General features: G+C 39.3%; 1 protein-coding gene across 12 annotated transcripts in view; it reads left to right on the top strand.

The window, feature by feature from the left end:
- TLK2 (tousled like kinase 2) overlaps nucleotides 1-23,356 on the top strand; it is a 103,011-nt gene that overhangs the window by 74,320 nt on the left and 5,335 nt on the right. For 11 of the 12 annotated variants that reach the window (XR_007473329.1, XR_007473330.1, XM_004275666.4 and 8 more), the window contains 8 exons: nucleotides 316-382; nucleotides 1,631-1,728; nucleotides 3,335-3,416; nucleotides 7,150-7,241; nucleotides 12,838-12,927; nucleotides 16,599-16,768; nucleotides 18,005-18,143; nucleotides 21,746-21,857. Coding sequence is in view for 10 of the 12 variants with exons in the window: in XM_004275666.4 (XP_004275714.1) it covers nucleotides 316-382; nucleotides 1,631-1,728; nucleotides 3,335-3,416; nucleotides 7,150-7,241; nucleotides 12,838-12,927; nucleotides 16,599-16,768; nucleotides 18,005-18,143; nucleotides 21,746-21,857 (850 nt within the window). In the remaining 2 variants the exon portion in view is untranslated. The remainder of the gene's footprint in view (nucleotides 1-315; nucleotides 383-1,630; nucleotides 1,729-3,334; nucleotides 3,417-7,149; nucleotides 7,242-12,837; nucleotides 12,928-16,598; nucleotides 16,769-18,004; nucleotides 18,144-21,745; nucleotides 21,858-23,356) is intronic. The other variant, XM_049701645.1, reaches the window with a different exon arrangement.

Below are 23,356 nucleotides of genomic sequence, written 5' to 3'. Positions count from 1 at the left end.
GCTACCTCTCCTAATGGATTTTCATCTGAGTATGGTATGGAACAAAACTCATTTCATAAGTAACGTGAAAATTTAGCTCATTTATTTTTCTCATTTTTTTAATAAATTAGACTTCTGGCTTTGAAGTCCTTCCTTCACATCACATCTGATAAATCACAGAAGTTTTCTCTTGTCAAAGGACTGCAAGATAATCTATCTTTTGGTCATTTTAACTAAGAGACTTAACATACGGTATAGCATGCTTTGGCCTTTCTCTTTAAATAGGCACACTGTGATTTCAAACAATTTCCTGAAATTTTTATCATTATTTTCCAGGTTAACATTAGCAGAATACCATGAACAAGAAGAAATCTTCAAACTCAGATTAGGTCATCTTAAAAAGGTAAGTGTAATGAGAAAACCTGTCTGGAGAAATGCAATTTTTAGTTTACATTTGATGTTGAAGCTCTTTGGTCATTTGGGCAAATTAATAGCTTTACATACCTGTGGAAATCTTCAGTAGTTGCTCTGTCACACCTGTATTCTAATGGTGGAGTTCATATCTTTCAAATTGCAAGTCAACTCCAACCACCCGGTGAGAGTGCCTTTTCCATCAATGATGTGCCAGTACTTAATTCTGTATACCTCATTCGGCTCCACAAGTGATTATGTTTTTAGTAAAAATTAAATATAAAATAAGAGCATATGGTTCTAAAATTGATATTTAAATTATTGTGATGTTTTAAATCACATAGCAGCTCTTATCTCTTGCTAAACTGGCTAAGAAGAGAAGGTCTTGCACCAACCATATTGAAACACAAAGGCAGCTACACAGAATTTGTTATTGAGTGTTCATGGAGGTATCTTAGATGTAGGTCACTCATCTCTTAAATTCAGCAGCCTGTGGGCTTCCCTGGTGGCGCAGTGGTTGAGGGTCCGCCTGCCGATGCAGGGGACACGGGTTCGTGCCCCGGTCCGGGAGGATCCCACATGCCGCGGAGCGGCTGGGCCCGTGAGCCATGGCCGCTGGGCCTGCGCGTCCAGAGCCCGTGCTCCGCAACGGGAGAGGCCACAGCAGTGAGAGGCCCGCGTACCGCAAAAAAAAAAAAAATTCAGCAGCCTGTACTTTTTGGTGGATGCTGCTTATTCTGAAGATGATAAGTAAGTGTCTAATAAATTGCTGTTGGTGTGTGTTTGTCGTCTCCTCCCCTTTCTCAGATCCTGTTAAATCGGTGGAACTTAAGGCACCAAGTATAATCCCTCCTTACAGAACAGAACCAGATAGAGAACGTGATTTTTGTTTTTTAAAAAAGAGGAAAAAACAGATTGCATGCCTTATATGTATACACACAAAATATTTCTGGAAACTTACACAAGAAACTTAACAGTGATTATATCTGGGGAGTGGGCATGGCTGGAGGTGGACAGAAGACTTTCACTTTTCCTGCTGTACTTCTATGATTTCAATTTTATTTACTGTTTTGCTGTGGGCTCGTTTTTATGATTAAAATTCTAGTTCTTAAAAACATCTTTTTCAAAGTAAAACTTCTTAGCTTTTCATAAGAGAAATGTCTGCTTTTGTTTTTGAAATGAGATTCCGAAACGGTAAACTTTCCTGTGTTCTGAGCTGTTTCTTTCTTTTTCACTTTAGGAGGAAGCAGAGATCCAGGCAGAGCTGGAAAGGCTAGAAAGGGTTAGAAATCTACATATCAGGGAACTAAAAAGGATACATAATGAAGATAATTCACAGTAAGCAACTTGGGAGTATGTTGGGTTGGAGATTGCTGAGCACTTTCTGACATAAATGGTCTAGAATGATATTTTTGCTTAATGTAAATTTGGTAAACCATTCCACTGTGTATTTAGCTCTGTTGTGGGTGTAATACAGTTTTATGAATAAAATTTTGATTTGCGTTAGTTTAAATACATATAAATATATTAGGTTTATATATTAAGTATACATCTATACATATATTATAGCATTTTTACACAAGTAGAGGTCACTAAAACAATACAACTTTGTAGTCGCAAATGGTTTAGATACACTGTGTATTCAGATTTACCCTCAGAGCCTTACTAAAGGGAAACATGGGATGGCAGTGTGGTGTTGTGGAAAGATTACTGCGTTGAGATGACATTCGGTTTCTGAATTACCTTTATGGGCCATTTAAGTGTTGAGATTTTTAAGAAAGACTCTCTTAAGTTCAGCACATTAATTATGGATAAATGCCCATCTTTGTTTGTAAGTCATTTAAGGAGCTGAAACTGTGAAAAGTAGATTGCAAGTGGGAAATGGCTTCTAACCATAATCCTTTCTTTTCCCACATTTTTCTGACTCTAAAACATGGGGGTTTGGGCATGGCTACAGCTTGTGTATTTTTGTTTGACCAGAGTGAGCCATGGACTTTGCTTTCTGTAAAGTGGCAAGCAACAGCAGCTACCATTACTGCACACTCTCTGTGTCAGGCAGAGCGCTAAGTGTTCCTGTGTTCTATCACTTAACTGTCACAATAGCCTAATGAGGTAGGTCATCTTCAATACATAGATCTGGAAACGGGCTTAGACAAATTAAGTTAACTTGTCCAGGGACTAGTGTGACCAAACAAAGAGTTGAAATGTGGATCTGACTCCACAGCTAACTCCCATGCAGTAATACCACCTCTCTCCACAGGCATGCCACTGTCTCAAAATCAAAATAAAGTAATTTCAGGAATATTAGTGGGGCTGATGAGGAACTAGGTAGAAATAATCGAAAAGTTATTTTTGCCAGAGTCTCTCATTTCTTTGTCTCATTGTTAGAAGTGGAATCCTATATGGGGAAAACAGTTATATCATGAAGACTTAAAGAGAGAAAATGAATGCACGTAGAACATGTGACTCACTTTATAATGAAATCTGTCTTAAAGGCCGTGTAAACTATCTTGGAATTTTATTGTATGTAGTTGTGGAATGGTGGGAACGAGTGGTTCTTGAATGGTTTGGAGGACCCGAGTAGCACAGTTTGAAAATCCCTGATCTGGTGTTATCTCCTCCCCGCTGCCGCCCTCCACCTTTACAGCAGGGCAGAAAGGGAGGGAAGTCAACAAAGGTCACTAGTCTAATTGTGGCTGTGCTGAGACTGGCACCTGTGTCTCATGACTCCACAGCTAATGCTGTTCATTGTAATTATGCTGTCTCTTTGAACTATAGAACTTATTTTAGGCTCAGAATTAGCTATATTGTGATGATTGCCAAACTGTTGGCAGCATCTGTAATCATGTGTATAACATGTTAGATATTCTGGAAATTTTGCAAACATGGAAAATTGTGTAGTCCTTGACCTCAGGATGTTGTTATCTATCTGCTGTTTCCACAGATTTAAAGATCATCCAACGCTAAATGACAGATATTTGTTGTTACATCTTTTGGGTAGAGGAGGTTTCAGTGAAGTTTACAAGGTAAGTATGAGGAACTTCATACAGGGACTGAGGGTTAAATTATTGGTTATTACAAACTTGGAGATCATTTAGAATAGTGATATAACTCTGGGTTGATATCTATTGGTTGAAATTCCAAAAACTTTTAAGAACCTGTATCTTTGGGAGAACTACTTCCAGTAAACTTGTTGACTAAAGCAGGATTCAATATTTTACCCTGTTTTCAAGTTTGAAAAGTAAATAATTACAGATTTTAAAAGAAAAAACAGGAAGGGAAAACAACACTCATTTCTGGATAATGGAATCTTTCTGCCTCATCTGTATTTGTTAGAGATGAGTGTTACTTTTATTCTCATAAGTTTTTGTTTTGTTTTTACAAAATGGATGTGTTAAAAAGTTAATTCTTTGAAAACCTGTTTTTTGCTTTTAAAATGTTCCCATCTTCTAAGTCAGAGTGTTTAGTAGCACTGGTGTTCTGAAGGATTGTCCTGGCTTCCAGTACTTCAGTCGGGCCAGCAAAGAACAGGCTACTAATACGAAGCCTCCAGTTGATTTTCCCTAGATGAGGAATTCGGCCTGTTTTAAATATACTTGTAGATACATAACATGTTCACCAGTCACAGCCTCCTTGAATTTCTCTAGATGTTTCTGGCACCTGGCTTTTAAATGCTGAATTGGTTTATTAAGTGGTCTTTACTGCATGACCCTGGTAATTCTCTCTTTTCTAAGGTGTAACCTTCACTGTTAATGATTTATATTATGCCCATATGAGTTTTTATATAGGAAATCTTTTGAGTAAAATAATTCGTTTTTATTTCAGATAAAAACTAGTTCTACTGTTTTCCCTTTTTTTAATGTTAATTTTTTCTTGTGATGATGTATACACAAAATTTGCCATTTTAACCATTTTTAAGTGTACAATTCAGTGGCATTAAGTACAATCACAATGTTGTGAAACATCATCACTTTCCATTTCCAGAACTATAAGCATATTTCTAGTGTACTGCTGGGTTTGATTTTCTAATATTCTGCTCGTATTTTTAATCTGTGATCGTAAGTGGGACTGGCTTATAGTTGTCTTCTATGTGCAAGCAGCATTGTCTAGCTTTGATGTCATAGTTATCCTAGAATGAGTTGTGAAATTACCCTTTTCCCATGTTCTGGAATGCTTTGCATTACATGTTGGCTACTTGAAAGTTTGTTAGAGCTAAATCATAAAATCACCTGGGTAGGTGTCATTTTAGAGGAAAACTATTTGACAACCTTTTCAATTCCTTCTACAAATATCGAGCTATTCAGATTTTTTCCCCCTGCTTAAGTCAGTTTTGGTAATTCATTTTTTCTGAAAAATCATCCTATTTCATCTTGATTTAAAAATATCGTGCATACCTTAGTTATTTCTCTTCTCTTATGAAATGTTTATTTTTGTATCTCTTGACTGATAGGCCAGAGATTAGTCAATGTTTCTTTTTTCCTCTGGAGATTAACTTTTTATTTTTGTTGATCGGATCTACTATTTGATTTGTTGTCTATTTCATTAACTTCTGCTTTCAAACCTTCCTTCTTTCTTTCTGCTTTCTTTGTGTTCATTCTTGAGTCATATACTTAGTTTATTTTTTATTTTTGGTAACTTTTTTGATTGTGATAAAGAACACATAGCATAAAATTTACCAATTTAACATTTTTTAAGTGTATAGTTCAGTAGTAGTAGGTATATTCATGTTGTTGTGAAACAGATCTCCAGAACTTTTTCATCTTGCAGAACTGAAGTTCTACCCACTAATCAACAGCTCTCCTTTTCCTTCTCTCCCCAGCCGCTGGTAGCCACAATTCTGCTTTCTGTTTTTATTAATTTGATTACTTTTAGTTAACTCATACGAGTGGACTCACACAGTGTCTGTCTTTTTGTGACTGGTTTATTTCACTTAGCATAATGTTCTCAAAGTTCATCCATGTTGAAGCATGTGACAAGATTTTCTTCTTTTTAAGGCTGAATAACCCTCAGTTGTATGTATATACTTCATTTTCTTTATCCATTCATCTGTCAGTGGACATTTGGGTTGCTTCCTCCTCTGGTCTGTTGTGAATAGTGCTGCTTTGAACATGCATATGCAAATATCTCTTTGAGACCCTGCTTTCAGTTCTTTTGGCTATATTCCCAGAAGTGGGACTATTCCGTTTTTAAAATCATCAAAATTGGTTCTTGGGGCTTCCCAGTTACTTGTTAGTGATTTCTTCATATTTTTTCCTAATGTATCCTTCAAACATTTTAACACTTCTGAAATCTAAATGCCTCTGACAATGATGTGTTCATTAATGTAGTTATTCTTTTGCTGTTCTCCGCTCTCCAGAAGCCCTTCTTAGATTAGTGGTGGATCACAGTGCCTTGGATTCAGAAATAGGGTTTGGTAATTGGAGAAAATGACACTTGTAGTTCATTAGTGCTCTTACAAATTAGGTGGTATTTAATCTGGCTTTTAATAGCTTGAAATGATTCTCTTATGGCCATGATGGATACATGCATACAGGTGGACTTCATTCAGACTCTGTAAGAAAAATAGAGTTCAAAAGTTTCCATTTCTGTGAAATAAGATACTCTGTTTGAATTGAATGGTTTTTATATTTAAAAAATACTGGTTTAAATTTGGTATAAATTAGAAGTTTCTTTTATAATCAGGCCTCTCTTGTATCCTGTGCTTTCTTAGAGGTAGCTTACATCTTTAAAAGGTCTGTAGAACGGTAATCACCGCTATTCATGGACTGTATATCCTGTGCCTGTTGCCTTCATCTGTTCAAACATTTGTGGAAACTGACAGATAGGTGGTAATAGTGGTGAAACTGGAGTAGTAAGTTTTTAATCTGAACTTTAAAACCTGGGAAGAACTATTCATTCTAAAAGAGTTCCTCAGTAAATTCTTTTGTATTGGGGAAATCTATTGTAAAATGCTACTTACTTTTTTTCAAATTGTGATTTACACCAGGCATCTTCGAAAATCTATCCGTTACCTTTTTTCACCCCATAATATAGCACTACCTAGCTGATGTGGAACTTGCCAGCAGTGGTGGTCTTTGGGGAAAGTATGTCCCTTTCTTTGGACAGTGCTGGAGAAGCGATTTGGTGTGACTAACTTCAGACATTGTTGTGATCCAAAATTGCTTTTTATTTATCCAGTATATAGGGGTGGGATTAAGTAAATTTAGCAAAGAGGTGTATCCTGGGGGTTTCTTTCTCAAGGAGGCAGATAGTCTATGTCCCTAGCATTTCAAAAGTGGCAGGACCTCTGAACCTAAAACTGCTCTAAAAATAAAGCCTATTAAAAAATCTTAAAAAAAAAAAAAAAGTGGCAGGACTTACTGTTGAAGAATGTCAGGTCCCAGTGTCAGCTGAGGGATGAGAGCCAGCTTATAGGGAAGAAAGGTCCCAAATAAGGTAGGTGATGTCCAGAAAGAGAATTGTTTAGAAGTGACTGTTAAGGCATGGGCTGTCTTTCTGTTTGTGGTGTATGCTTGGTTTTATTTTCTAAACCCTTTGGTGCCAGTGCGTCTGGAGACTTCTAAATTATCTGATCACAAGTTTCAAGAAAGATGATTGCAACTCTGAAACAAGTGTATGTTGTGTTGTCCGCTGTTGTTGTTGTTTAATAATGCATTTTGGACTTTGAGTATGTTGGTCTGTTAAACAGAAGCTTCAAGTCAGTTGCCTGTAATTCTCGTTACCATTATCCAGAATATAATTTATTCCTTTTCTTTATAGGCATTTGATCTAACAGAACAAAGATATGTAGCTGTGAAAATTCACCAGTTAAATAAAAACTGGAGAGATGAGAAAAAGGAGAATTACCACAAGTAAGTGATATTAGAGTGTCTGATTTTTCAAAATTTAGTAATAATAGCTGTAGTTTGAGCACTGTGTTAAGAGCTTTACATGCATTGTTGTTGTTGTTTCATTTAATCCTCATAACTGTCCTAGGAGAGTGAATAAATTTTCCATCTTACTGCTAAGGAAACTGATACTTAAAGAATTTGAGTAACAGTTAAGAAATGGCTGAGCTGGTATTTAAATCTAGACTTCCCTTAATCCAAAGCCAGTGGGTTTAACCATCCCCTTCCATTGAGCATCTAAAATTAGCTATAATAAACAAGTAAAGCCTCAGAAATTATTGTTGCTTGTCTGTAGAAACCAGATGTGAGAGTGTTCTTCAGTGGTCTGGGGACCCTGGGGAGCTTTGGGTGGGGCTTTGTCTGCTGCTTCAGTCACCTCGTCGTAAAGGAGACAATGTGGGGCGCCTGGTGTGCCTCGGTGGTACTTGTTTGACTTGTTCAGGCCCTCAGTGCTGAGCTCACCTTCCCCATCATAGTTTGCCCATCATAGTTTGCCCATCTCAGAGTTCTTGGTCTTCAGCGTCCAGCTCGCTGTGCTTTCCCCTCTTCAGAATGCCACTCACGGTGGCCCCCATCTGTGCCTGGGGTACGGGGTGAGAGGGTGGCTCTCTAGAGTGAATAGTTATCACATGAGCGGGTGTGAATGTCTTTGTCCCACTGATGTCAGGCCTTGCCTGTCTCTCCTCTGAGCTTCAGAACATTGGAGTTCATGGTTCACTTGCTTTGGAGGCCATGCAGACTTAATTTGCTGTTAGGATCCCCACTGGGTTTAATATTGTTTCCTTGTTGTAGGTACAAGTACTACATTAGACATGTCCTACCCCTGAAAGGAGGAAACAGCCCCTTTTGATGTAAAGCAGTCTACCTCCTTTCTATAAAAGCAGTTTTGTTTTTTTTTCCTATAAATAGTACTTTGGAGGGAAAAAGGCAGTGGACTTTAGCCAACTTTTAGTTAGCTTCTAAGTCTTAGTGGAAAAATAAAACATTTCTACATCATCAACCCATTCTTCAGGCATGGAGCAAGGCAACTCCTGCTCTATACCTACTGTTCATCCGGGACCTGGGAACTCTTGCTGTTCCATGCAGATTGGCAGTGGTGCTCAGCACTCGGGGAGAGAAGGTTCCTGTGGCATTAAGAGAAGTGGGGCTTAGCAGAGGTAGGAAAGTGGATGATGTGTGCTCTGTGCATGGCACCCCTCATGCGTCCCTTATGTGAGAGGCAGCTGCAGTCCAGATGCTTCTGAGGAGCAGTTACATTATTATAAGTACATTCCAGGCATTTGACATGCAGGGACGAATAGCACGCGGCAGCAAATGCCAGGGAGCACTTGAGAGAAGGAAACCACATGTTATTCTGACCAGTTAGAAAAACGGTGAGAAATGTCCTTATTATATTGAGACTCAGAGTACCTAAGGGTATAGGAACAGTTCCTGCATCTCTTTCAAAATACCCTTCAGCTATCCTCAGAGCCTGTGCCGCAGCTTGTGTGCACTGCCCGCTCCAAACCAGCTGACTCTACGAGGGGACAACCTTGGTCAACCTTGAGGAAGTAGTTCCTGTGCAGAGACTTATACAGATTTTACCTAGTCTCAGTATCCAGCTTTCAGGCTGATCTTAAAGAGAACGCTGGTGTCGAATACTGTAGTGACTGCAGGTGGGGTTGTGCTCACTGTAGCCTTTTTTTTTTTTTTTTTTTTTTTTGCGGTATGCGGGCTTCTCACTGTTGTGGCCTCTCCCGTTGGGGAGCACAGGCTCCGGACGCGCAGGCTCAGCGGCCATGGCTCACGGGCCCAGCCGCTCCGCGGCATGTGGGATCTTCCCGGACCGGGACACGAACTCGTGTCCCCTGCATCGGCAGGCGGACTCTCAACCACTGCGCCACCAGGGAAGCCCCCACTGTAGCCTTTTGAAGCAGTGAGGGGTTGAAGTCAGGACCATGCACCTCCTTGACACATTTGGCAAGCTGTTTTGAGTCCTGACGGGTGTAGATTGGTTCTCTTTTCACATTTGTCTACCAGATGGAGTCACAGAGCAAGTGAAGGGGACAGTCTCGTTTTTCTGAGTTCTGTGCCGGCTCAGCTGTGGTTCGCAGTGGTGCCCTCCTATTCTTTGTTTCCTCACCAAGGCGGGAGTCCTGACTCCTGAGCACCTTCTGTGGAGCCATCTGGGCAGGAGCTGTTTCCCAGTTGACAGACACACTGGGGAGGGGGTGTGCAAAGTTGTTGTGACCTCTTCATCCTTGAGGGGAAATTCTTAAAGCACTTCCACCTTTCTTTGAAAGATTTTGCTTGCTAACTGATATGAAATCATACTGATGAATTTCAGGCTACAAATAATAGTGAATTAGCAAAATGTTATTAACTCCCTTGAACTTAAATTAAGGAGGCTTATATCAGGTACCAAACAGATTTTAGAGAGTGCTTCAAAACTTCAGTGTTAAACTGAAAAGTAGTACACTTCAGTGTTGTGGTAACATTATGAAATACGAAAATGCTACTGTTACCCTGCATAGTAAGGTCTTTTGATTGCTTTTCGCTTTGTGGGGATGACTTCCAAGCCCCATCTGGAATCAGAACATTTATTTGGGTAAAAAAGAAGGAAAAATTCAAAGAAAATAGAAGGTTGTTGTATTGTTTATTTTTGAGTTCTGTTCTATACCCCCTTTCCTCTCCTCTCCCCACAAACACAAAGTAAACTGATTGTTTTACTTTTGCATTATTAATGCATTAATAGGTATTACTCGATTTCTTTAACTCCCCAAAATAGCATATTAAGAACTTTATGGTAGGAAAAACTTCATATAAAGCTATCCGCAGAAATAATTGTATCTGAAGTAGTTAGTATACTCTTTTTTTGGTGGGGGGGGGGCTGCGTTGCTACGCGCAGTCTTTCTCTAGTTGCGGCGAGCAGGGGCTACTCTTTGTTGCAGTGTGCAGGCTTCTCATTGCAGTGGCTTCTCTTGTGGGGGAGTGTGGGGTCTAGGCGCGCGGGCTTCAGTAGTTGTGGCTTGCGGCCTCTAGAGCGCAGGCTCAGTAGTTGTGGCTCAGGGGCTTAGTTGCTCCGCGGCATGTGGGATCTTCCCGGACCAGGGCTCGAACCCGTGTCCCCTGCATTGGCAGGCGGATTCTCAACCACTGCACCACCAGGGAAGTCCAAAGTAGTTAGTATACTCTTGTATGATACTCTTTTCTAATTTTCTAGGATAAAATTATTGAAAGTCTAAATATAGATCCACTTAGAGTAAAAGACTAACACTTAAAAAAAAAAAGACTAACACTTTAGTGGATAAGTTTTTTCCAGCCTTCTATTTAAGTTTCTGTATTTATAGTACATTAATCCCTTGGATGCTTAGTTGAAAGTTGAACATATAAAGGACATGGCAGAGCCTCTGCCTTGCCTGCTGAACCGTAAGGAGTGGCCTTAGAGCCTGACGTGACGTTGAGGGAGTGCTTTCAGTGACACACAGAAAGTTTTCTTAGTTGGCGAGGACTTTGCCACTTTCTTTGATTCATAATTTTTGCCTCCTTTATTTTCCTCTATTTTTTATACCATGATGGAGAAATTGGTCTCTACTTTGAAAAGCACAAAAATCAAAAAGTTAAAAGGGCAGAGGACTATAGATTTATAGTGTGTGAGAGTAAGAAATGACTTAATGGTAATCTGTTTAGACCATAGGTTTCTAAATTTGTTTTCTTTTTTTAGAAACAGCATCACCTTTATTTTACCAAATGAAATATTACATGGAATCTTTTTTTTGGCTGCACTGTGTGGCATGTGAGATCTTAATTCCCCAACCAGGGATCACACCTGTGCCCCCTGCATTGGAAGCATGGAGTCTTATGCACTGGACTGTCCTGTGGAATATATATATATATATATATATATATATATATATAGTTTGTCTATTTATTTATTTAGGCTGCGTTGGGTCTTCGTTGCTGTGCACGGGTTTTCTCTAGTTGCAGCGAGCAGGGGCTGCTCTTCGTTGTGGTGTGTGGGCTTCTCATTGTGGTGGCTTCTCTTGTTGGGGAGCATGGGCACTAGGCACCCAGGCTTCGGTAGTTGCAGCACGTGGGCTCTAGAGCGCAGGCTCAGTAGTTGTGGGCGCATGGGTTTAGTTGCTCCACGGCATGTGGGATCCTCCTGGACCAGGGCTTGAACCTGTGTCCCCTGCATTGGCAGGCGGATTCTTAATCACTGCACTACCTGTGGAATCTTGATATGTGAAAAAGGACAGTGTGGAGCTGCTTTGGTGGGATGGGGGGTTGGGTCAAAGCTACGTTTGCTTAGCTTCTCTTTGGAGGCATCCAAATCTAGGGAGCTCCCTTTAAAACTTCCAGTGCACTGCCATGATGGTGCAGGCCCACAAGGCCGGAGGGGGGGCATCATGGAGCTCAGACTCAAAGCCTGGTTTCTTGATCCCAGTGCCTCCTGTGTTCTAACGCTGCTCTGCCTCAGTGCTGGAAAGTTTTTTCTTTTCAGAAAGACATAAAGATGCTGATGAAATTAAGCATCAGAAGAAGCAAAAACTGCCAAAAGTGGCCACTTGAAAAATAAGCCTAGTCAGACAAATTTCCATTGGGGAAGAATATTTAATTACTTTTAGATTCCTATCCTTCCCCTCCCTCTTCCCCTAGTTGTTCCTCAGCTTTTCTTTGGTTGAGTACTTTCTGTGTATTTTTGACATGCTAGAGTACATTTCAGAAAATAACACACTTTTTTTTTATCATACTATGGAAAGTTTCCCTTTTCTGACTCTTGTCTTACAACAAAATGCCCCAAACTAAATGGTGCTAGATTACTTAAAATATAATAATATCCTATTACTCTCTTTGTAAGTGAGAAATAAATGTTACTCTTTTAAAATTCAGTATATGAATTTGCCAGATTATATCGTACATTTTTGTTCCTAATCTTACTAAATAATTTTAAATTGGAAAAGTACTAAAGAAGAAAAATGTTAATACATACATACATACATATATATATATATATATTCTTGTTATAAGAAAACTAGGGTTTCCATAATTTCAAACTTTTGATCAAATTAACATTTTCTTAAAAGAAAGTAAAGCTGATAGTCTTTTAAATTTCTTTTTGTAAGGAGTAGGATTTAAAAACAAACAAATACAAAGCACTGCTAATTGCCTTTTCTAACAGGTAATCCTTTTACCCAGTGAATTTACATGCTAACATTGATCCCCTTGATGTAACCCCAGGATATATAACATTTATAGATAGAAAATATCAGCTTTAGAGGAAAGAAAAAAATGCTGTCTTTATAATTTTTAAAGTTCTGATATTTGGGTATAAATATAAAAGAGATTACCATAGAATGAACTCGAAAGGGATAAAAGGTTAGCACCTACTATTTTCTCAACAGCTTGGTAGATACTGGTAGAGAAAATAAGATGAAGAAAGATCAGAGGACTAGATGGACCTGAATGGAATGAATGTTCGGGAACAGTGGAGAAGTGAGAGAATAAATTAGGAGTATCCTGGAAGAGTTCTAAGAGACAGGCCAAAATGCAAAATGTTAATTTTCCATTTTGTTTACAGGCATGCATGTAGGGAGTACCGGATTCACAAAGAACTGGATCATCCCAGAATAGTTAAACTGTATGATTACTTTTCACTGGACACTGACTCGTAAGTGCTATGCCATTTTAGCTTAGCAGATAATATTTTCTTGCAGTGTGTTGACTACTCATGGAATAGAGTTTAAATCTGGGTCCAGGAAATGCTCTCTGAGGGGACCAAATATACTTATGGGCAAATGATCATATTTGAATTCAGATTTGGGCCAGCAAGACGTCTCTTGGCCACAGGGTGTGTGCTGTTGTGTGCTGGTAAATGTTTAACAACCAGCTTGGTGGGGAGAGGCATAGGGCTGATTTGTACTGTTTGCCAATTTCTGTGGTATAAATACTCTGAACATGTCCAATTTAAAAAAAAAAAGCTTTATCGATACATGTTTACATACATACAGTTCACCCATTTAAAAGTATACAGTTCAGTGGTTTTTAGTGTGTTCACAGATATGTACGTTGCAGCCATCACCGTAGTCAATTTTAGAACATTTTCACCACCTCAAAAAGAAACCCTGAACCTTATGCTATCGTCCCCCTATTCTTCCAGCCCCACTCCCTGCCGTAAGCAGCCGCTGATCTACTTTTTGTACCTGTAGATTTGCTCTTCTGGTTTTTCATATGAACGGATCATACAGTATGTGAACTTCTGTGACTGGCTTCTTTCACTTAGCATGGTGCTTTTTCAAGGTTCTTCTTGTGTCATGTATCAGTACTTCCTTTTTATGACTGGATATATTCCATTGTATGGATACACTACCTTTTGTTTATCCATTCATCCTACCAGTGGCTTAAAAGCCAGCTCACGAAAGTCCTGAAAATTTATCAGCTCTCAGAAACTGGCACAAATTGGTGCCAGCATACCACCGAGAAGCAGCAGTCAGGAGAGTCTCTGCCCCATCCTGATGAGCACTGATGGGCCTCTTAAAGGAGTGCCAGCGGTGTGCCTTTATCGCACAATGAGAATGAATGTGGCGTAGCCCAGTGCTGCATCCTGAAATATAAGTTGGTTCAGAGGCTTATAGGGATTTCGGTCCAGCCCTCTCACTTTGTAGGTGGAGATTTGAGGACCAGGGAAGTTAAGTGACTTGTCTGAGATCTTTAATAACCGTAGGCATTGTTGTATTTCATTACTTGGTATAGGTAAGCTCTAGACCTCTCAGTTTATCCAGGAGTTTAGAAATATTTCAGCATTTGGAGACATTTTCTCTGTTGGAGTCTGAAATGAATCAGGAGAACATACCTAGGTCTGGCCCACAAGTGTTTCCCTCCACCTCTCAGGCTGTTCAGCCTGTTCCAGACAGCGACTGTCTCAGAGGTTGCTGCACAGAGAGCCGGCCGACATTTAGAAGTGGCCCCAAAGGGAGACCATAATTCCCTTTGGAAACATCCACTCAGGGATTTCCCCTTTCCAGTCGGGTGCACCCAGCACAGCCATGTGTGTAGCATGGAGTGGGGTTCAGAAAACCCCACTGTAGTTAGAGAGCAGGTTTCCACAGGGTGGCTTACTGTTTTGCTTTCAGTAAGTTCCTTGAATACTAGGAAGGACACACACACACACACACGCACGCACCCCCAAATGTAAGTACAAAAACCGTTTCAAAAATAAATATAATTACTCGGATTATCTGCTGTTTTGAATTGTATACACACTTTTAACTAATCTGAGAAATTGAGTTGATTCTATGCTATTGTTAAGTTGTTTACTTTGTTCTTCCTGTTGTGTGTATGGTGAATTTTTATCAAAAGTAAGTCAGACCATTGTTTTAGAAAGTCTTCTGAGAGTTGTTTGGGTATTAAAAGTGAGATTTTATTTTCAGCTTGCATTGGGTCCAGAATAAATTCACTAAGCATGAGAGTCTTTGCCTCAGATTTCAGCATATCAGATCAGAGAATCTATAAATTTTAGGCATATTTTCTCAGGTAGGGTGCTAGCATGCTAGGACATGCTATGTTTCATAAGAAGCATGAGCTGTTGTTCAGTTTGGGGATCCCACAGGACTGTGTGTGTCCGCATTTTGTTGCTGTGCTTTGTGAAGGCCTCAAACTGCCCAGAGCCCCATAGTGCTAGTCCTGCGCCTCTTTAATCTTAGCTGAGTTGGCCCTTGCAGGGTGTGTTTACCAGGCTCCTTTGTCAGTTGTTATTCAGTGGGGTTCAGCCAATGGGGAGATAGGTGGTGGTGGGTGGAGACCCCTCCGCCCAGCTGTGGTTGCAGTTTCCCGTGGTGAGTCTGGTTCTGGTTGCACCACCTCCTCCCTTTGGCCCTCTGGCCTTAGGGTGCTAATGCCTTCCTGCTCTAGATGATTTCTGGGGTGCTCACTGGCCACTTTGTCTTCTCAGCTCTTCGTCATTTCTGGGATTAGTTCCCTGAATTAAAGCCCCTCTGTTTTAAATACTGGTTTTTATTTCCCAGCTAGACCGTGAGTGATTTACCCATATTGTCACAGCTTAGAATAGTTTAAAAGGTATTCATCTCTCAGGAAGCCTTCCTTTAGCTTATAACTGCCTTGGAAGATAGACACATGACCCTTAGTGGCACGAATGGTATGTAGTTTTAAATTTGGGTCTGTATGATATATATACAATGGAATATTACTCAGCCATAAAAAGAAACAAAAGTGAGTTATTTGTAGTGAGGTGGATGGACCTAGAGACTGTCATACGGAGTGAAGTAAGTCAGAAAGAGAAAAATAAATGCCATATGCTAACATATATATATGGAATCTAAAAATATATATATATATGGTTCCGAAGAACCTAGGGGCAGGACAGGAATAAAGACGCAGACGTAGAGAATGGACTTGAGGACACAGGGAGGGGCAAGGGTAAGCTGGGACAAAGTGAGAGAGTGGCATGGACATATATACACTACCAAATGTAGAATAGATAGCTAGTGGGAAGCAGCCGCATAGCACAGGGAGATCAGCTCGGTGCTTTGTGACCACCGAGAGGGGTGGGATAGGGAGGGAGGGTGGGAGGGAGACGCAAGAGGGAGGAGATATGGGGATATATGTATATGTATAGCTGATTCACTTTGTTATAAAGCAGAAACTAACGCACCATTGTAAAGCAATTATATTCCAATAAAGATGTTTAAAAAAAATTGGGGTCTGTATGCTATACTGATACAAGTGAAAGAAAAAAACTCATACTGTGTAATAATACATTTGTTAGAACCATCAATACTGTACTTTAAAAAGCTCTTTTATACCTTGTGTGTTTAGCAAAGAGAAATCATGGTATGTGTCATTCTGGCAGGAGAGGTAGTATGCAACCAGCCCTTGGGACCTAGGCAAACCCTAGATTCTTCCTCACTGTCAGCACTTCAGGTTATATAAAATGTTTGCAGTGACAATTGTGTATTTGATCATAAGGTACTTGTTTAGAAATGGAGCATTGTGTAGATAGTAAAAGAGGTATCTAGCTTAAATACATTACAGTTCCTGTCAGTATTGTTATAGTCTTGATTCAAGGAGAGGTATGCCCTGGGTGAACTTTAGCACAGCAGGTTCCAGCAGGAAGGGTGCAGACGCTCTTCACCAAAAGAGTAAGCAGTTTTCTTCCAGTAAACCACTCAGTTAGCTAATACTGAATAAAGAATAGAAGAATATTTTAAGGAGCAAAGAAGAAAGAAGTGAGAAGCTAATGACCTGACGTTTTCAGTCGGGCTGGTTTAGACTTAATCTGCTTGCTCTTATCCCACGGTCAAATGTTGGTTTATTTATGTTTAGGTTTTGTACAGTATTGGAATACTGTGAGGGAAATGATCTGGACTTCTACCTGAAACAGCACAAATTAATGTCGGAGAAAGAGGCCCGATCCATTATCATGCAGATTGTGAATGCTTTAAAGTACTTAAATGAAATAAAACCTCCCATCATACACTATGACCTCAAACCAGGTATGTCTAATTTTTAGGAGACAGTATTGGTAGTATTTCTTTGGTCTTATAAGTGACTTTTAACTTTATAAAGTTAGGGGACTTGGCCGGGGACCAAGGCGGCCTAATAACATCTGACTTTAAATTGCCTGGGTAGTGGGAATAAGAGAGTCCCGGCCACACAGCACTGGGTTTATTAGGAGGGTGGGTTGTATTAAATGCTCTGGAGAAACAATGCCCTTGTCTTAGAGCCAGGGCAGTTCATGATGTCAGTCCGATTAAGAAAGAACTGCTCTGGCAAGCTCAGTTTTGTTTTTTTCCCATTACTCACACTGCATAGCAGTTCCTCTACTCCAAGTCTCTCTGATAAGTGCCCCCCACATTAACAAATTATTTTACACATATGCCTCCCATTTCATTAAATTCCGAGTGGGATTTTCCTTCTTTTCTCATGGTTACTATCTAACTTTGGTAGTCGCCAGTCGAGTAGAGAGCAATTAGACTTCTTACTTCTGTCTGTTGTTGTCATTCTGAGCTGTTGCTTAGAAGTCTGCCTATGTTGTCTGTAGACAGCTGTAACCAGCTGAGCTTAGGTGTTGGGAAGATTCCCATTTACCTCCTGGTGGGCACGGTTGTTAACTTTGCTTTCCTCTTCTGATAGCTACATGTTAAATCTCACTATTCACTGTTCTTTAATTTTCTAGTATAATTCAAATGACTAAAAATTTCATCACAATGAAGTGATTTTTTAAAAAGATGGCTATTGTGTGATTGGGTTTTCTGTCACTGAATCCATTACATTTTCCTGCCCCAGGAGCTGTAGGTGGCACTGTGGTACTAGCTTAGATTCCCTTGTATGTTTTCTTTGATTCCCCCCGCCCCCCCCCCACCTCCGAAACTACTGCCCTAAACAGGGTGGTTAAGAGATCCTTACTGAAAGTTCGGATGTAACTTTCCCACTATTTTTGACCAACCATAGAAGTGATACTTTACTTTGGCCAGTTAATTATTTTTTTCCACTGCTCATAGTGGTGGTTTTGGCACATTAAGCAGGTGATTCTTGGAAAAGAGAAATTTGCCGCCAGACACTTACAACTCTCCCCTAGCATCCAGAGTCCAGATCGTTTTATTCCAGAGATTTAAATGTTTGCTGTTATATGTAAGAGTTTCAGTTCAGTTGTCCTCTTCTTGCCTGTTATTACCTTGGTTTATTTTAATTAGTAAGTTTTTTATTCATGAAGTTTTTTATCTTTTTAGGTAATATTCTTTTAGTAAATGGTACAGCATGTGGAGAGATAAAAATCACAGATTTTGGTCTTTCCAAGATCATGGATGATGATAGCTACAATTCAGTGGATGGCATGGAGCTAACATCACAAGGTGCTGGTACTTACTGGTAGGTACCTGGGAGATTTGTCAAGTTGGCTGATGGAGATGTGGCTGTGCTATACTGAAGTGTTGGTAATTATTAATTAAACTACATCCTGTCTGCTTAGGCAAAAATGCTGTATACCATAGTAGACTTTCCTCTCCAAATATTTACTGTCTTTTCAACAGTTTGACTCTTTGTATTTACATGAATTTGTCTTAATTTTTCTTTCTGTTCTTGCAAAACCATTGAGAAAGAGATTATGTGGGGCCACGTGTTTGAGTTGTTTGTTTCCTCCGTAGGTTTGCCCCTACTGAGTAGATAGAGGATGAGGTTGCTCATGCGTATGTAAAGAATGGCCTTAAATTCTTTTCAGAATTTCAAATGCAGGTCTCTCTCTTCATGAGTTAATGGGATGAGGGATTTGTTTTTAGAGTTGCCTGAGGATGGTGGACTCTCAAGAACTAAGGAGTGATGAAGATTAGGACGCAAAATAACCATAGCATCCCTTGAAATCTAAACAGGAAAACACAAGCATGGTTTACCAAGAAATTTGTCCATTTCTGGCAGCCACGTTCTAAAAGGTTTTGAGCCACATTTCTTCCCATCTGTTGTCACTCATCTACTCCCCAGCCACCCCACCCCAGCTAGCTCTGCCTGCCTGTTCTATGCCCTATCCTACTCTGCCGAGTATTACTTTTGACAGTGAGAACCATAAAAGATACCTGCAGCTCAGGCATTTGGCTTTGTGATTGTAAAGGCATGTTACCAGAGCTTTCTTTTCACGTCTGCGGTGGTGACACAAAGCCATACATTGGAATGTGTAATTCTGAACATGGGAAAGCCTCCAGTAGCACTAAGGGAGGGGGAATACATACTGTTAAACCCCAGGGTCAGTTGGCCAAGTCACTTATGTTTGAGACTGAAGGGCCCTGGCCCTTAGGAGATTAGTGACTCTCTCGGAATGAGGTTGTTGATCTGAAACAGACAGAGAAGAGGGGGACGTCAGTCCTGGTCTTACCACTCCCATCATATTAAAGAAAGACTCAATCACATCCTGCTAGAAACACCATGTACACAAAATTTCAACTTTCCCTTGCTCTGTATTGTTTGTGGAGATGGTTCCTATAGTGAAAATCAGTCCCTAAATTAAAACTTTGAGATTCTAGGTTTAAAATAGAAGCTACATTTACAGTGTTTATTCACTTGGTGGTGGTTGTGGGTTCCTGTCAGTAAATGATACAAAAATATCTGTTGTTGGAAATTCTGGAAGCAGGTCTATACCTCTGCTATATAAATTCACCAGAACTTGGATTTTAGCTTTTCATTTGATAGCTTGTTCTTTTTTAAAGGTAAAGATTTTTCATGTTTAAATTAATTATCTCATTGCTGCCTATTGCTGTATTTGCTAAGCTATAAAATTCAGTGGTTGGAATTTAAATAAAAATATATAATGTTTGGGATTTGCTTCAAAGTAATCTGTTTGGGGGAGGTGGAGAGGGGTGTATAAGAGCAAAGATTTGCCGCATCTTGACAATTATTGAAGCTGGATGATGTTTACTTGTGGTTCATTTTACAATTCTTTCTACTTTAGATCATATTTGAAGATTTTTTTTCATAATAAAGAGTAAAGTAGAGAGGGAGCTACTGAGAAAATTAATTTTATGGGTTTCTATGAAGGTTTAAAAAGTCTCCATATTGGTGTTTATAATCACCATCCTCAATATGTCATCCTCGTATTATGTCCCAGAGACACATAGATAGAATGGGAGGACATAACAGATTTTAAGTGATTGTTTGCGGCATTTGGTTGTTCCAGAATTCTTCTACATGGAATATTACTTTTAAATAAGGAACTCCTAGACTAGGCCTTGAGAATCATTTTTCTCTATGAGGATTTTATCATGATGGCGTATGCAACTTTGTTGGTTTTTTAAATACAATTTAGTGTAGTATCTTAGAACTGTCTTCTACTCTCCCTCCCAGAGTCCTTGATAAGGACTTAGAATGCTTATTATTTGGGTGAAGAACTAGTGTATTTCTTCATTTATAGTTGGGGAAACTGAGTCCTAGAAAGTGATATGCCAGATTTGTACTGTTAAGGGACAGTGTCTATTTGGCCAAATTATTGCTCTGCATTTGGAGAAGTCCAACAACCTCTGTGCTTCCTCACCACAAACAAGAACTTACTTTTTCCCTACTGCTTCCACCAAAGAGTTATAAGTACATTAAAAAAATCATTTTAGAATCAAGGTTCTATTTGTTATTTATCCAAGATCATATTTAAGTTATGTATATTAAAGAATCAAGAACCATGAAAACTTACGGTTCAGGGAGGTTTTAGTGGCATTTGGAAGAGCTGTTCTTTTTATAGATTCTTTTGTCTATATTTTTATTTCTTTGCCTTTCTCCCCCACCCCCCTTTGTGAGTTCTCTGTCTATATTTTCACTTTTCAATGTGTGTTTTGGCTAAAAGCTTTCATTGTGAAATAATAATCTAGGTCAGTGGTCTTAATCATTTAAAAATGACTGTTAAAAATAAAAAGGAACAACCTGAAACTAAAATTCTTTAAAAAAAAAAAAAAGCCCGTCATCTGAACATTTTCTGCCTCTCAACTCTTGTGATTCTCTTCCAGCTATACATTTAGATTTTTATACCAGAAGCACAGCAGGGTTTATAATAGTTTTTCACAGAATTGATTTTGCCAGCATGAAATCTGCAGAAATCAATTTGTTATCTTCAGAATTCTGCCTTCCAGCTGTGCTATGGTGAAGACTCCAGGCAATGAGGAGAAACATATTTATTTCGTTTCCTAAATGCTAAGAGGCACTTACCTTCCACACCATACAATTTGGTGTGGTTGGCTGTCCAGCTAGTCTTTTTAGAGGCCAGGGGTGGGTGGGGAAGGAACGAATTCAGATGAGGATTGAGTTGGGCTAATAACTAGTAGTTTGTTTGGCTTTTTATGCACTATTTGTTAGTCTTCCATAAGCCCCTGATCACTCTTAAAGTAGGGAATGTAAAATATCTTTTCATAATATGAACTTTAATGTCACCATTGACTATAATTATAGTTATTTTTAGTCTAGATTTCCAAAAGAGGCTACCTTAAGAAGACAGAATAGCCACTCCCCTCAGATTTGTACTGGGTCCTGAATTCATTTGGACTTTTAAAGGAGTAATTTATTTTGGAGACATCTTCTTCTGCCAGCCTGAAAGGAAATCACACCACTTCTAGTTGTATTTTAATGTTTGTTGCTGCAGCTGTCATAAAAGGGAGTGCACTTCTTTTGTGCTCCCTCTCCTTTTAAAAACTTGTTGAATGACACCTGTATTAGGCACAGCACTGGGAAAGGAGGCTGGGGTGGTTAAAGTAGGAACTAGGGACAATATTCACCTCTGTCCGTAAGTAAGAAACATGTATTTAAGGCTTTATAATAGGACATTGCTGCCTCCTTAAGTTAGAGTGTCTTTTCATCTGCTTTATCCAGATGGGTCTAAGTTGGCTTTTCAACTGTTAAGATTCAGATATTTTTATTTCTAACAGGGTCTTTATTTTGCCTTTTTGTAAATGTCTTAGATTTATACAGTCTTTTTTCTAAGAATTTTTATTTCCCTTTTGTCCCAGGTATTTACCACCAGAGTGTTTTGTGGTTGGGAAAGAACCACCAAAGATCTCAAATAAAGTCGACGTCTGGTCAGTGGGTGTGATCTTCTACCAGTGTCTTTATGGAAGGAAGGTAATGAAGACAGTTGGATGTGGTGGCTTCTGTCTTAGGTGGTGCATGTACACGGTGACATTGTGTGGATTATTCTCTTGGAGTTAATCATTGAGTTATACAGAATGGAATCCTGAAAGTTGTGGTTGGAAGAAAATACAGACTTTAATTATAAAAGCTTTATGCATAAGCAGAAATTTTCAGTCCCAGGGCACCTAATGAATTCTGCGGAGCTGTTGAAGACATGCATTTTTTGCTGTTCTCAGATCCAGTCTATGTTTTGATTCTGATAATATGTACAGGGAAATATATGAAATAGTTTACTAAAGTATACAGTCTTCCCAAGAGCCATTCTTAAGGGTCCCAAGAATTGAAACTTGAAAAATCTGCAAGGCTTCTTATTGCCAACCACCCCATTAGTTAGAGCTTTTATTAATAAAAGCATGCTTTGTATTTCTGTACCGGGTAGGTGACATCAGAAAGTACTCATTGTCTGTTACTTCTGGTAAAGGTGATATATTATTTGCATAAGTAAAAACGTGGATGGTAAACTACATCTAATGAATTGTCACATTTGTGTTTTCCTTATGAGCATAATATCTTGTATAAATGTATATATTGGGATCCAGTTGTATATTTATATTCTTATTTCTGCTACCAGTGTGTTTGTGTGTTTTAGCGTTCCCCATTGGGCTGTGGGTTTAAGCCATTTGGGAGTTCTACAACTCCCTTAGACTCCTAATGTTTTGATTACAATCTCCAGACCAAATTCTTAATTCAGATCTCAGCTTCCTCTTTAACTTCTCCTTGGGTTTGTTTCTTTATTGTACCTATCTAACGTGGGGAAACTATTCAGAACTAATAGGGTTTAATTATTATTTATACTCTGATATTGTGGAAGTGCTGCTGATAATACTAGTAGAGGTTATCTAGAAAGAATCGTGATCTCAGTAGAAACACTGTAGAGATGACACTAGGTGTGAACTTATTTTTTTAGGAGTTTATTAGAAGATAGCAATTTGTGGCACAGATGAAGCCACTCACTGAGTAGCCCCGACTCTGTTTTTTCCCCACTTTGTTGGTACCCCTCTCCTCTTTCACTTCCTTTCCATTTCTTCATCTGTGTCTCGGGTCTGTCAGCGGCACACACATATATTGCTTAAGCCCACAGGTATCACTCAGGGCAAAAGAGGTTGCTGGTTCCTGCTCTGAATCTTCTTTATCTTTGCTGTAAGCAAAGCTTAGCAGAGGTGTTGTGATATAGCAGATGCTGCTTCTGGTCCCAGCTCTGCCTTAACCTAGATGTTGGAATTTGAGCAAGTTACTTAAGCTCTGAGCCTTTCCATCCATTACCTATAAAATGAGAGAATTAGAGGAGATCATCTCCAAAGTTCATTCTAGCAGTTCTTGTTGAGATGTGTCTTCTCCTTTCCTTTCTCTTTGGTTTTGAATTGTGTTCTCTCTCTCAATTAATTAATTAATTTATAGTTGCGTCAGGTCTTCGTTGCTGCATGTGGGCT

The sequence above is a fragment of the Orcinus orca genome, chromosome 19, assembly GCF_937001465.1.
Source record: "Orcinus orca chromosome 19, mOrcOrc1.1, whole genome shotgun sequence".
In the NCBI taxonomy this organism is placed as follows: Eukaryota; Metazoa; Chordata; class Mammalia; order Artiodactyla; family Delphinidae; genus Orcinus; species Orcinus orca.
Note: the sequence above shows the minus strand (reverse complement) of the source record. Positions and strands in the feature narration are given on the sequence as shown.